General features: G+C 44.6%; 1 protein-coding gene across 3 annotated transcripts in view; it reads right to left on the bottom strand.

Moving 5' to 3' along the window:
- Positions 1-2,252: 2,252 nt before the first annotated feature.
- Positions 2,253-13,932, bottom strand: part of LOC135250183 (rho guanine nucleotide exchange factor 6-like) — a 32,195-nt gene continuing 20,515 nt past the window's right edge. For 2 of the 3 annotated variants that reach the window (XM_064326232.1, XM_064326233.1), the window contains 7 exons: positions 13,513-13,686; positions 12,043-12,063; positions 9,913-10,006; positions 6,536-6,622; positions 4,570-4,669; positions 4,231-4,285; positions 2,253-4,098 (listed from right to left, as the gene is read on the bottom strand). In XM_064326232.1, coding sequence (XP_064182302.1) covers positions 3,976-4,098; positions 4,231-4,285; positions 4,570-4,669; positions 6,536-6,622; positions 9,913-10,006; positions 12,043-12,063; positions 13,513-13,686 — 654 coding nt within the window. In that variant the 3' untranslated portion in view covers positions 2,253-3,975. The remainder of the gene's footprint in view (positions 4,099-4,230; positions 4,286-4,569; positions 4,670-6,535; positions 6,623-9,912; positions 10,007-12,042; positions 12,064-13,512; positions 13,687-13,932) is intronic. The other variant, XM_064326234.1, reaches the window with a different exon arrangement.

The following is a 13,932-nucleotide window of genomic DNA, read 5'->3' as shown; positions in this document are numbered from 1 at the left end:
CGAAGTTGGAGTGCTGATCATCTAGCATCAGTTTTTTTTTCCCATAATGGACGGTTAGGACAGTCCTACTCTGTTAGGCTTTATGAATGAAAGTCCCAGGCTTGTAAAATGAGTAAACCTTCGTGTTACTGGCAGGAACTTCAGAGTGCTTCAGAGTGAAACACTCTTGTCTTATTCGCTGAAGCAAGAGACCCTCATCAAATAGAATCCACCTTAACCTCCAGGGTTACCATGGACACTAATCGCTCATTGCTGGAATACTTATTAAGTTAGTTAAAATATATATATTTTCAAAAATCCCATAGAACTATCAGTAAATCGGATTTGTAAGATTAATTTAGGCTGAAAAAAAACTGCTTACATCTCATGTGATACAAAATGGAAAAAAAGGTATCTCTATGTTTTCCTATGAAATGTAATCACATTGCATTTTTTTTTTTTTTGGGAGGGGGGGCACTTGGTTGCGCAGCGTTTCAAACTCCCACACGGAAAGTGTGACAGCGGTGCTCAGCGAGGCCATTTCTGAGACACACATCCACTGTCGGCTCGCAAGATGTTTACCGGTTGCACATAGTTTCCTGTCAAACCCTTTTCACTCCTCCCTCCCTCCCTCCCCCTCCCCCTCCCCACCCCCTCCGACCCACAGCAAACAAACACAAACTCTGCTTGCTGCCGCAAAGTGAGACCGAACTCACAAGTGTGAATTCTCTGCAACTGCACCGACATGGTGCAAATATCTTTGCCCAATTTAACAAGCCATTTATTAACGACAACAAAATCAAAGTTACACTAAAAAACACTGCAGCTGATCGGTTAGATATAGACCTACTCTGTGCGTGTGCATTTCCAAGAATGTGCACTGGCATCTCATTTAGTATCAATGGTCTCATGCTTTTATTTTGTCTTCTGGAAAGTACGAAAAAAGTACTGTACACAATATTTGTGACCAACGGATGACACCCACAGCCCCTCACCAAGTCCTTGACATCCCTTTGGTTTCATATATCTTCAAATTCAAATGCCAATATCAGCATGACAATAACTACCCACCACTAAATGTTTTACACATATATTCTGTTTTTATTAAAAGAATGTTCTCACAGACAGTAAACAAATTATATATAGTATGCAAGTGCTAGAAAAAAATATTTATAATTGTAATTTGGTTGCATAGAATAAATTCAGAATTTACCAATATGGAATGGGCCGTAGACATGAACCATTTCCTACAAGAAAAAATCATGATCTACAGTAATGTACAATTTAACTCCCCCCTCTTCCACCTGACCTACCTCTCAGACAAATGACAAAAGTCTCCTTACTAACAAAACAGCTTTTAAATTTGAACATTTGCATGACAACTAAGACTCGCCATTGGAACAAAACGACCATTTAAAATGAAAATAAATGAAAAAGCAGAGTGTAAGACAATAATTTTATGAAAATATCACGACTCGTTAACACAACCCATTTGAAATGCTAGTTCTAAGGCTATAAGACACAATCATTCAGCTGACAGCATGCAGACATGATCTAAAGAAATTAATTCAAAGAACCCAACAGCACAGAATGTGAACAGTGTTAATAATCAGTGAAACATAGATGACCATATGATACATTAAAATGGCTGCCTTTATTCATTATTTATATTATTTTACAAAGCCAGTTTAATTGAACAGTTTAAGCCAAAGTCCACTGAAAGGGGAATATTAGGAGAATCAGGGAGAAATTTTTGCATGATTTACTAAGTGGATGACGTTTGTTTAAACCTGTCTCCATAGCAATGCACTATGCAGGCAGTTCCTCAACCATTTACTCTAAATGTGGACCTCCACCTCCATCTCCACCTTTCCCTGGTCACCCAATACTGTGCAATGAAATTTCAAAGCCCCATATGGAAAAATCAAATGGAGGGAAAAAAAGGAAGAAAAAAAACAATAAACCAAAATGGCCCCCCTGTATATAACTGCTTACTCAGGATCTCTGAGGCAGAATGAAAATGGTTCTTAACAGTCAAGGCACATATTTATTTGAAGGGGTGGGGCCTCTGTGAACTGTCTTTCCCAACATTTTAAAAAGTAATTTATTGTCAGATAAACTTCCAAGCCACCCTGGAAAAAAGCATCCCCTAACTGTCCAGATTCAATACAATGGAGTTGTGTGGTCACCCTATTTGGCAGGGATATGGCATTTGTTTTTTTTCTGTGCTTTACGAGGTGGGGGTGGGGGTGGGGTGGGGGGCGGGGTAGCAACAGTCTCCGTACGGGGGGCTGAAGCACTGCCATGACGCAGCAAAGCAGAATCCAGCCTCGTGTCAACAGACAATGAGGTAAAACCATCAAAGTTTTCACCAGTCAGCTGCCAGTACCAAAGATACAGTATTGCCTGCATACTTTAATATCTTTCTGTCAAACAAAAATAAATAAGCTATATAATATTTTGCCCAAAGGATAAAGCTATAAGATTTTTGTTGCTTAACAAGTATTTATTAGACAGTATTTTTCTATACGTATGCATATATAATATACATACGTACATATTGACGTGCTTGTATGTTCTTATTAGAATAATATCCCTGAAAGCTTTGGACTTTAATAAGGCCAACAGCTAAAGGAAATTGTCAAAATTGTATAATAGGATTTGTTTCCATTTTCTCATAAGCTCTTAAAAGCATTTTTCTTAAGCTTATAAAATGAAATGCGGAGCAGACATGCAGACTGGAAGATATATTGTTTGAGAAAACCATATAAGCACATCGTTTGTGATGCTAAAATCATACCAAAAGGCTGTATGGTAACTTTTTAAATCAACATTTTTCTCTAAAGTTAAATTCAGTCAAACCACAATGCCCTTTGGCCCTTAACTCTGAAAAACAAAGTACGCAAGTACAAAATTGTCTTCCCTTTTCAAAGTCATAGACAGTGCTTCGCAGTTGAATTTGGCCCTAAATAACTCAGATCTGTCCCATGTCAACAGTGTACATTTCTCTGTTTGTGTGTAGAAGGAAGACCAGTAAAAAAAATAAACCTGCTAAAACTGAACAGACTGAATGAACAGAATGCGGAGCCGACACTGAATCTGCTTCTGTGTCCTAAACCTAAAGCACAGGCATGCAGACGTAGATGTTTTACCCACCTATCAGAAGGTTTTTATGCCATTCCTTTAAAATCTGTGCAGTAGTCCATATATTCACCCTGAGCTCTGATTCACAGGCCACTGTTCAAAACCTTTTCTGTTGTTTTCCTCTTAAAGATCAGAACAATCTGTAATGGAGGCAACAGCTCACAGTGAGTACCGTAAGTCAGCTGACTGAATATCTTCATCCATTTTCCATGTCTTCTCTGTCCTGGTTTTCACTCCTCTTTGGAAAGGGTTTCAATGTGTCCTGACCATCCACGCGCTGGAGTCAAGTAAGGGCCACATAAAGCGTGGCTCCCATTGCCCCAAAAATGTTCCCATCATGTCCTAAAAAGAATCTTCAGCCCTCTGTCTGGTACTAATTTGTTTTTGGAATAAGTTTTTGTAGAAACTGACAAAACACAAACTTTCAACAAGTAATTTTGGTATTTCTATGCATCAAAGCTAGCTTCCCACACCAACACCCCCGGACCCCGGGCCCCCAACCCAGGCTCATAAAGTCCAAAATCTGCCAGAGCCATTCTAAAAGTCTGCTCCCCAACTGATCTGAGAAACGAAGCACTTATCTCCTTTCTCTTGGAGGAAAGGGGACTCCTGTTCTATGGGAATGCGCACGCAATTAACAATGTTCAGGCTTATAGCAGGCAGACACACGCGCGCACACACACACACTCACACACTCACACACTCACACACACACTCACACACTCACACACTCACACACTCACACACTCACACACTACACACACACACACACTCACACACTCACACACACACACACACAGACAAACAAACACACACACACACACACACACACACACACACACACACACAGTTTCAGTGGCCGCCATCTTCCCAGGTGCAGTCGTTCTTCTGTTTGGCCAGCCTCCTGACCACTCGCTCCAGCTCCTTCCGGGACTTCTGCTCCTCCTCCAGACACTGCCTCATCCGTTTATTCTCCTGAAGAACAGAGAGAAGACCAACTGTCACCGACCGCCCTCCTTCAATTCTTTCGACCGCTATTCAAAAAATTAATTCAACTGAATTGCTATTCCATTTCACTCGTCCAGGAGAATGTGGGGACAACATTACCTTCTTCAGCTCATGGACTTCATCCTTTAAAGCATACACAGCATCCACGAGGCTTCTGCAGCAGACAGATTTGTTTAAATATAGAGGAAAATGCACCTCCATGTAACATCCTCATACAGAATGGAATATACTAGAACATTGTAAATATGTGGGCTAGAACTACAGGTGTAATAAATATATATTTTTAGATGTGCATAAACCATACAATTTAAATGTAAATTAAAACAACCACATCATAATAAAAATAATAATAGATTACATGTATATATTGGGAGCAAAGGGCTTAATTTCCTACAGTAGAAGGGCTATGTGTAATTATGTGAATCCAATCCTTCATACTTTTCCTCGATGACTGTCTGCCCATTACTCTTCATTTCTTCCATGATGATCTTCTCCTCCTCGGGTAGAAGGACCTGTGGCGTTCCCTCCTTCCGTGCCACTGCAAACACACCAGTCTAGTCAAGCGCACTGCTGCTGCAATTCATAGTTTCACGCACATCAGCTATCCGGCTGAAAACCACCTCACATCCCTCTCACATACTGTATGCCTCACATCCATCAGACGTCCTGCTCACATCCATCAGCCATCCTGCTGAAAACCACCTCACACCCCTCTCACATACTGTTTGCCTCACACCCGACAGCCATCCTGCAGAAAACCACCTCACATCCCTCTCACATACTGTATGACTCACATCCATCAGACGTCCTGCTCACATTCATCAGCCATCCTGCTGAAAACCACCTCACACCCCTCTCACATACTGTCCGCCTGACACCTGACAGCCATCCCGCAGAAAACCACCTCACATCCCTTTCACATACTGTATGCCTCATATCCATCAACCAATCTGCTCACATCTATCAGACATCCTGCTCACATCAATCAGTCATCCAATTTGTGTCCAGCTAACACACCACTTACATCCACCTCACCACCTCATTATTATTGCATCTATTTTGCACCCAACCTCCATCCATCACACGACTATAAACCACATTATAATATCTCACATTTATCTGAAATGCAACCCTATATTCATCACATCACTGTCCGTCCACTGTCCAGTATTTTGTCTGAAAGTGGAGATTACATGCGGCTGGATTTAACAATTATTTGTCTACAAATATCCCCCCAAGCAGAAATAAACATCTATGATTTTTAGAGGTATTCAGTAGCTTAAATGAACACTTTAATTAATAATTACACAGTCTGCTTTTAGATAGGCCTTGATTTAAAAGAGCCTAAATTAGTTAAGTTCTTCTTTTTTTTAATTATAAATCCTCGATGTGTGCTCAAATGGCCATTGTGTAACTGACGAAGTCATGCATGCTGTAATGGGGAAAGTTTTGGCGCTCCATGCATTTGCAACTGAAGCCACAGAGAGGCGGTGAGGAGGGCTTCGACCTGCCCACGGCCTACAGTAGGACCACAGTGAGGAGGCTTGTGCTCCTGCACGCTGTTCCCCACCCACAACATTCAAACACGGGGCGTGTTTTCCTACGGCACTGGTTTCTTCTGCTAAAGTCTAACGCTTCGCTGCCAGTTGTGAAACTGTGAAGAAGGCCATACTGTATATATTTACATTTTACATCCAGAAGATCCATTTGCTACTTCAGTGTTTCTTAAACTATGGGTTGGAACACAAAACGGGTTGCGGCAGTGTACAAGGTGGGTTCCGGAATGAGTTTGTAGTCCACTAGGCTACGCTAGTATGTGTATTCAATAGGGCCCTGAAAGGTACTAAATCTCTCATTTTGGTCCTGATTCTAAAAAGGTATTTCTAATTTGGGTCCCGATATTAAAAAGATTAAGAAAAGGTGTTTGGATCAGTTTCCACAGAGTCCTTTGTGTGCTTTTCCATTTCATGTGACACACAGTAAACCATCAGCGGTGGCTAACAGCCGGCTACACTATCTCTGGCTGGAATCCCCCCAGCCAGGGGAGTGAGGTGGATGTGTTCCACTTGTCAAACTTGTGATAAATTACCAAGAAAACCACAACTGCACCAGGCAGACAAGCAGAGAAGAGAAGGACATGAACTGGAACACCCTGCCTGTGCTGAAATGATGCTGTGCGGGCAGGATGACGCAAAAGATTCCTCGTCCACCAAGCACGCATGCATACACTGCCCCGAACGCATGCACCATGGGAAGACTAGGGTAAGAATATACCTCAGGGAACCGTTTTGGTTGGAAAAACAAGCATTTATATTTGTGTGTGTGCATGTGTGAGCCATGTACACACACACACACGTACACCTACATTCACGCACACACATACACACACACACACATTCCTCACCTGTGCTGGCCTGTTGAAAGCTGGCCCCTGTGCAGTAGGCTTCAATGACCTTCAGAATCTGGGCATCCTCCTCCAGGGCTGCTGTGCCTGCCAATCACAAGAATTCATACTGGAGGTGGGTGGAGCCAGGGGCGGAGTTAGATACAGGACAAAGGGTGCCTGATGACTAGTATGGACACTGTTTTAATGTCAGATTTACCTCTTAGAACAGCTGATGACTGCGGTTCTTGCTGAAATTCTGTGTGCGAGTGGTGAAATCATACTTTGGCACTAAGGTGTGTGTCAGCTGCTTATGCGTGATATGCGTGTAATTGCTCTTGTGAGTGCACTACAAGCTCCGAGCCCATTTCTTAGCAGGGCTGAAATTCTTCTCGATTTTAAATTAGAAAAGGCGCGACACCCTGAAAATACTCGCTGATGTGGGAGCAGGAGACTCGGAAACTACTGAGAAACAAAATATGAATATGAATTCTGCCCTTCTGCCCTTCTGTCCTTATGAATTCTGAACTCTGCCCTTCCCTCTGACTCGGCCTCTGACACCCTGCTATCATCACTCTCCACTGCCATTAATACCCTCTGTCCTCTTGTCTCCAGGCCCACACGCCCATCTCCTCCATGCCCGTGGCTGACTGACGTTCTGCGATCTTCCAGGACTGCCCTGCGTGCAGCAGAGCGGAACTGGAAGAAGTCTAGAATGCCAACGGACCTCTCTGCCTACCAGTCCCTACTGAACTCCTTCTCCTCAGCAGTTGCCACTGCCAAGGCAACATACTACCACTCTAAAATACACAAATCTATTGCTAACCCCAGGCAACTGTTTTCAATTTTCTCCTCTCTCCTCAGTAAACCCTCACCCCCAACTCAGACCTCCCTTACTGCTGAAGACTTCGCAGCCTTCTTCGAAGCAAAGGTCACACTCATCCGCAGCTCCCTTGACCCTCCCGACTCCCCACCCTTCCCTCCCCCATCCCCTCTATGACCCTCCCCACATTCTCCACCTTCTCCCCACTCTCTCTCCCTGATGTCTCCCAACTCTTGCTCTCCCACCGTCCCACCACCTGTGCCCTTGATCCCCTCCCCTCTACCCTCCTCCAGCTGATCTCACCAGAGATCATCCCCTTCATCGCCCACCTGATTAACTCCTCCCTGACTTCTGGCACCTTCCCGTCATCTTTCAAAAGAGCCCACATCACCCCCATTCTGAAGAAACCAACACTAGACCCCTGCCTCACCCAGAACTACAGACCGGTATCCCTTCTTCCATTCCTATCTAAAACTCTCGAACGTGCTGCGTCTAACCAACTTTCCTCTTTTCTTTCTAAGCATAACCTCCAAGACCCTCAGCAGTCTGGTTTCAGACCCGGTCACTCGACGGAGACTGCCCTGCTCTCCGTCACTGAGTCTCTCCACGCAGCACACGCAGTATCCCGTTCATCTGTCCTAATTCTTCTTGACCTCTCAGCTGCCTTCGACACCGTTGACCATCCTACACTTCGGTCTTCCCTGACAGAATTGGGAATTTGCGGACCAGCCCTCAACTGGATTGCGTCCTATCTCTCCGGCCGCTCCTTCCAGGTTGCCTGGGCCGGTGCAGTATCAGCTCCTCGTCCCCTCACAACTGGGGTCCCTCAGGGCTCTGTCCTTGGTCCCCTCCTCTTTTCTCTGTATACTAGGTCCCTTGGCCCTGTTATTGCCGCCCATGGCATGTCATATCATCTCTATGCAGATGATATTCAACTTTTCTACTCTTTCTCTCCCACAGACACTCAGGTCTCCGATCGCATATCCGCCTGCCTGAGTGACATCCAGAGCTGGATGACCAAACACCAGCTCAAGCTCAACACAAGCAAAACGGAACTTCTCCATATTCCTTCTCTTACCTCTCCCACTTCTCATCTGCCCATTTCTTTAGGAGACACTCCCCTACACCCTTCGCAGAGTGCCCGAAATCTTGGAGTTGTGCTGGACAACAGGCTGGCACTCTCTGAGAATATCGCGGCAACCACCCGGTCGTGCAGGTTCATCCTGTACAATATCCGCAGAATAAGACCACTCCTCACCAATTATTCCACACAGCTCCTGGTCCAGGCCATGATACTGTCACGTCTGGACTACTGCAACTCCCTCCTGGCTGGCCTCCCAGCATCAGCCACCAGACCCCTTCAGCTCATCCAGAATGCAGCAGCACGTCTGGTTTACAACCTCCCTCGTGACTCCCACGTCACTCCCCTCCTCATCTCCCTCCACTGGCTACCAGTGCAAGCTCGCATCCGGTTTAAGACACTGGTGCTTGCTTTCCAAGCAGTCAAGGGGTCAGCTCCTGGTTATCTGCAGAAGATGATCAGACCCTACAAGCCGGCCAGATCGCTCCGATCGGCTACTACAGGGCGGCTGATTCCTCCCCCAACACGAGCAGCAACAAGGTCTCGACTCTTTGCAGTTCTGGCCCCACGATGGTGGAACGATCTTCCAGTGGAGGTCAGAACAGCAGAGTGTCTGAGCACCTTCAAACGGAAACTCAAGACGCACCTCTTCTCTGTGTACCTCTCTCCTCTTCCCTAAACCCCCTCCCATAACTATTAAAAAAAAAAAAAAAAAAAAAAAAAATTAATTTTTGGTTCAGACTATCTTGTTTCTCCTTAATGTATGCTATCATAGTAAAGGCTTTTTATCTGCATTTTGTTCAATGGACTTAAGTGGACTTGATCCTGAGTTTGGTTACACTGTTGTAAGTCGCTCTGGATAAGAGCGTCAGCTAAATGCCTATAATGTAATGTAATGTAATGAATTATTACAACATTATGATTACTACTTGGCCTATCTGATCGCTCCTCTGACACCTACAGAAACATATTTGTGTCACAAGAGCTCGCAAGTAGTCATCAATATCTTTTCATGTCATATCATGACAGTTAAATTCAGAAATGATCTGTGATTTTGCACGTTCCAGAATTATATCCGGAAACAGTCTTTAATTTTGAATGTTCCAGAGTTATATTTAGCTACTTATAACTGTGTGGGGCAGCATGACAAACCAGTGGGTGGAGCCAATATGGCTTGGAAATTATTGCCAAGTATCAAAGTTTTGACAGATACCACACCTCCACTCCCAACATCAAAATTTGTGGACCCATAATCCCTGCAACCAGCATCATTCCACACCTTATGAAGGGTAAGTGGGAGTACAGCCCCTAGTAGGGTTTCGTGACAATCCCATTCTCATGGATGTCCTGTATTTTGGCCCAAAAAAATTTGTACTCTACGGGATTCCCTTTGACCTTCCTAAATTTATAGTCATCTTCTTTGACTATGAAAGGTGATAGAAGTTGAGCCTCTTCCTTTATCACTATTTATCTGCATCACACTTTTAGGCTTACTTTTCCTCAGGAGGACGTCATCGTCTGACGGCTTTCTTTCCGTTTTTCGTTTTGGAAGAAATTTCTTAATTGGCCTGGGGCTTTTACTGGAGTCCTGTAGAAGTGAACCAGTCAAATGCAAGGGACAGCGGGAGGGAGGGAGGGAGAGAGGGAGAGACGGAGAGAGAAAATGGAGAGTAAGAATAGCATCTGAAGCGATCTCGCTGACACTAAAAGAAAAATTTTGATCCGACTATCAGTACATTGAGAATGCAAGCGTACAACAAAAACCCCAGAGTCATTGTCATTTTCTTTTGAATTCTACTTCTCCTTCAAGAGGTAAAATTCAATGCTTCGTTTACCTGGAGACCTCAGTTCATTTGTCAGCGATATTTAAGATCTGTAAGTGGGTGCAATTTCCTTTGATCTCAGCCAGACAGCGGGGTTTCCCCACAGGTAGAATACCTAATTTAACACTTCTAAAGGATGCCATTTTACATAATGGAAACTGAGCCTGGAGATGAAAATGTCATTTTTATGTCATATTTGGAAAAAGGAACCCTGAGTTTTAAAGCAGTGCAGTATGACACATGCTTAGTGCCCCAGAACCTTACAGTCATGAAACCCAAAACCTCAGGCCAAGGCTCCATTCATGACCAGATACATTAGTTACCCAGGCACATGTTCATATAGGGAACTAAATGTTTTTCAAAGTATCAAAAATAACTTCATGTGCACTGTTACCAATTCAGTGCATGCAACAGCTGCATTGCTTCATGTAACTGTCATGTCAGTGCAAAATGTACTATATACAGAAAGTTATTTTTTTCATGCATCATCTTGCAACAATAACAACAACAACAACAAAAACAAAATTATTTTTATCCACTAATTCTGTATCCCCCCAGTCAGCACACTGAAGTACAGATAGCAGAGCAGCAGGAAAGCAGTACACACATACATACAGATGCATACCTGCACACACAGACACACAAGGACGGTTTGGCTCCTCAAACCTACATGGTTAGCCAACAGTCTTAAAAAAGGACTTCCATTCTCACTCACTATCAATCAGCCACTGGTTGCAGCCAATTTACACACCCAGAACTGTCTACCCCCACAGTTAAAGGAGTTAAACTTAACAGCATGCAGATGTGGAAGGATCCTGTAGCCAGAATTAAGGCTCTCATCTTGTACCATTTTAACTACAGCAGTGTGAGGCAGTGTGTGGCAATTTCACAGGGGGATGGGTGAATGTGAAGTATGCCAGGTATTTGCATGTGTGCCAGTTGAAAAATCAATCTCGTGATAAAAATATATATTCTCCAAAACAAGAGACTTCCTTTTAAAGAAAAGGACCCCTATATCATGAAAGGTTAAAAACCGCAAACCCAGGAGATGATGAGCTAACAACATATCAGCCTGGGGCTTTTACGTGTTTTTCAAAATGGACACAAGGACAAAAGGGAAAGCACAGCCAATCCGAATTCATTGCATATGATAGTGCTCAGATATCGGACACAGGGTCCAGCAGAAAAGCCTTGCTGTAAATGAAAGGGTTTAAAAGCGAAAGTACTGTCCAAACGCCCTCCTGTCATCGGAGGGAAGGAATGCCTGGGACAGGAAATGTCAGAGCAGACCGCGCTGCGCTGCGTGACTTTATTTAGCGCACGGCAAAGCGCGAACAAGACTCTGACAGGAAGTGGCTTTCATCAGACAAAGGTGTGTGTGTGTGTGTGTGTGTGTGTGTGTGTGTGTGTATGTGTGTGTGTTTGTTTGACTGTGTGTGTGTGTGAGTGTGTGTGAGTGTGTGAGTGTGTGCGTGTGTGTGTGTGTGTGTGTGTGTGTGTGAGTGTGTGAGTGTGTATGTGTGTGTGTTTGTTTGACTGTGTGTGTGTGTGAGTGTGTGAGTGTGTGAGTGTGAGATTGTGAGAGTGTGAGAGTGTGAGAGTGTGTGTGAGTGTGTGTGTGCGCGCGTGTGTCTGCCTGCTATAGGCCTGAACATTGTTAATTGTGTGTGTATGTGAGTGAGAGAGAGGGAGAAAGAAAGTGAGAGAGAGAGAGAGAGAGAGAGAAAAGAAGCACAGTCCACAGTTATGGGATGCCATTAATGCACAAGCAGGCCAGCACACAAGCAGGACTAAACCTTACCTTCAGGATATAAGACATCCTCTACAGAGGCCAGTGTGGAGGGAAAGAGAAGACATGCATGAGAAAAACAGGTAAATGTGATCAGGTGAAAAAGACTTAGTGGCAATATGTAACAGTCATAACATCACTGCGGTCCCCATTGCTTTGTCCCTGGCTCACTGAAACCAAGGCCTGGGCTCAATCAATATGGACTCACGAAGGAAGCAGGAAGCAGTGTTTTTTTCCCCCCCAGAAACACAGTCTGATCATTTCACTGATTAACAAAACAAACTTGCCAAACTGAATTTGTGACGAAAAATAAATAAAGAGAGATCAAATCTATAGCCGTTGTCATGGCAACATTTCCGTTTAAAACTAAGGGCCAACGTGGAGGCTTACTTTACAGCATAAGGTCTCCACATAGAGTGAGAAGTGTGCAGGCATCCACCTTAACCACTTCTGGAAGCTCGGTGACTGAAATGCGGCTAATTGGACATTCATGGTCCCTATAGCGTCTCATTGTGCGTATCATGGGACGTCAATCTAGCTTGGAGAGTTCTGGAGTGCTGCTGGTACTTGCGTTATGGTGAATGTGTACAGTAATTCGTAGACAGGTGCCCATGAAAAGCTTGCATACTAGAGTCACGGAACCTGCAGAGGGGAATTTGTTTGCCCAGCAGATTTGTCCGACGTTCCACTGCCTTCTCCCATTCCCACATCACTTCAAATTATCTTATTTGTCAGTCTAATGGCAACCTGTCGTTAGAGGCAGTAGTACAGGGTTTCTTTTTGTGTTGGATTTTATTTCTGTTTGGAAGGAAAGAGTAAGATGTCTTGCGGCAACAGCGTCTTGGAACCAGTCCAACAGAGGCCTCACACTCTGTGGTGAAGTCACATAAATGTACGTTGTTAACTGCACATACCAGAACTACACTTCACCACTGTTTAGCATTTTAGAGCAGGGGTGTTCAATCTTATATGAAGAGCCCACCTCTTTGCCACCACAAACAGTTCAGTTGAATTAGGTGTCATAGTGCTTTGCTAAAAAAAGACAACAAAAAAAGAAACCTGCACCCACACTGGCCCTTTGTGAGGTGAGATGAGACTGGACACCTCTGGCTTAGAGCACACTTGCGTTTCTGCAGCCAGCAGTGTAATTAAGATGCTACATGCAAAGAGCTACGCCACATCATTTGCTGGAATTTTTTTGGCATCATTTTTTTGCTGGAATTTTTTTGCATCATTTTGCATCCCCCTGCCCGCCCCCCCCCCCCGCCCCCCCTGAGGCTCTACCGGTGGGCTGAGGACAGACCCTGGGCCCCTCGTACTTAGTCACAGCGATACCGCACTTCCTACACTGCCTGCTAAACAGGCCTCCCTATGCAGGCTGTGCTGCTGGGTTTTTTTCCATGCTCTCTTTTCTGAGAAACACGCCGACACACACACACACACACACACCAAAACAGAAATACGGGGGAGGGGGTCTCCTACCTCCTTGCAGCCCAGCGCGGCAGAGGGCTTGAGGGGCGGCGCGGGGCGCAGGCAGCTCAGGGACCAGGGCTTGCTGGTTTTCGGGGGCTCCAGGGGTCCCCGCGTTGTGGCGGGAGAGCCGTACCCCTGGTGGCTGGGGGTGCCGGCGGCGCTTCCGTGTCTGCTGTCAGCATTCTGAATTTAGGTAAAGAAAGCAAACATTCACAGAAGATGGAGTGGGATATAGTGTGGATCATGTGCTCAGCGCAGGCCAGAGGACAGCTCTGGAACCAGAATCAACACCAGACACCAACAAAAAAAACCGACATATGCTTTGCAATTTGGTTGACCACACCACACAAGTCTTCCACATAATAGGTCCAGATATGTTACATATTTAGGTTGGTTACGATTGAGTGAGAATGTGAAATAGAGCCTAAC

Source organism: Anguilla rostrata, chromosome 3, assembly GCF_018555375.3.
Source record: "Anguilla rostrata isolate EN2019 chromosome 3, ASM1855537v3, whole genome shotgun sequence".
Lineage (NCBI taxonomy): Eukaryota > Metazoa > Chordata > Actinopteri > Anguilliformes > Anguillidae > Anguilla > Anguilla rostrata.
This window is presented reverse-complemented; position numbering and strand designations above follow the sequence as displayed.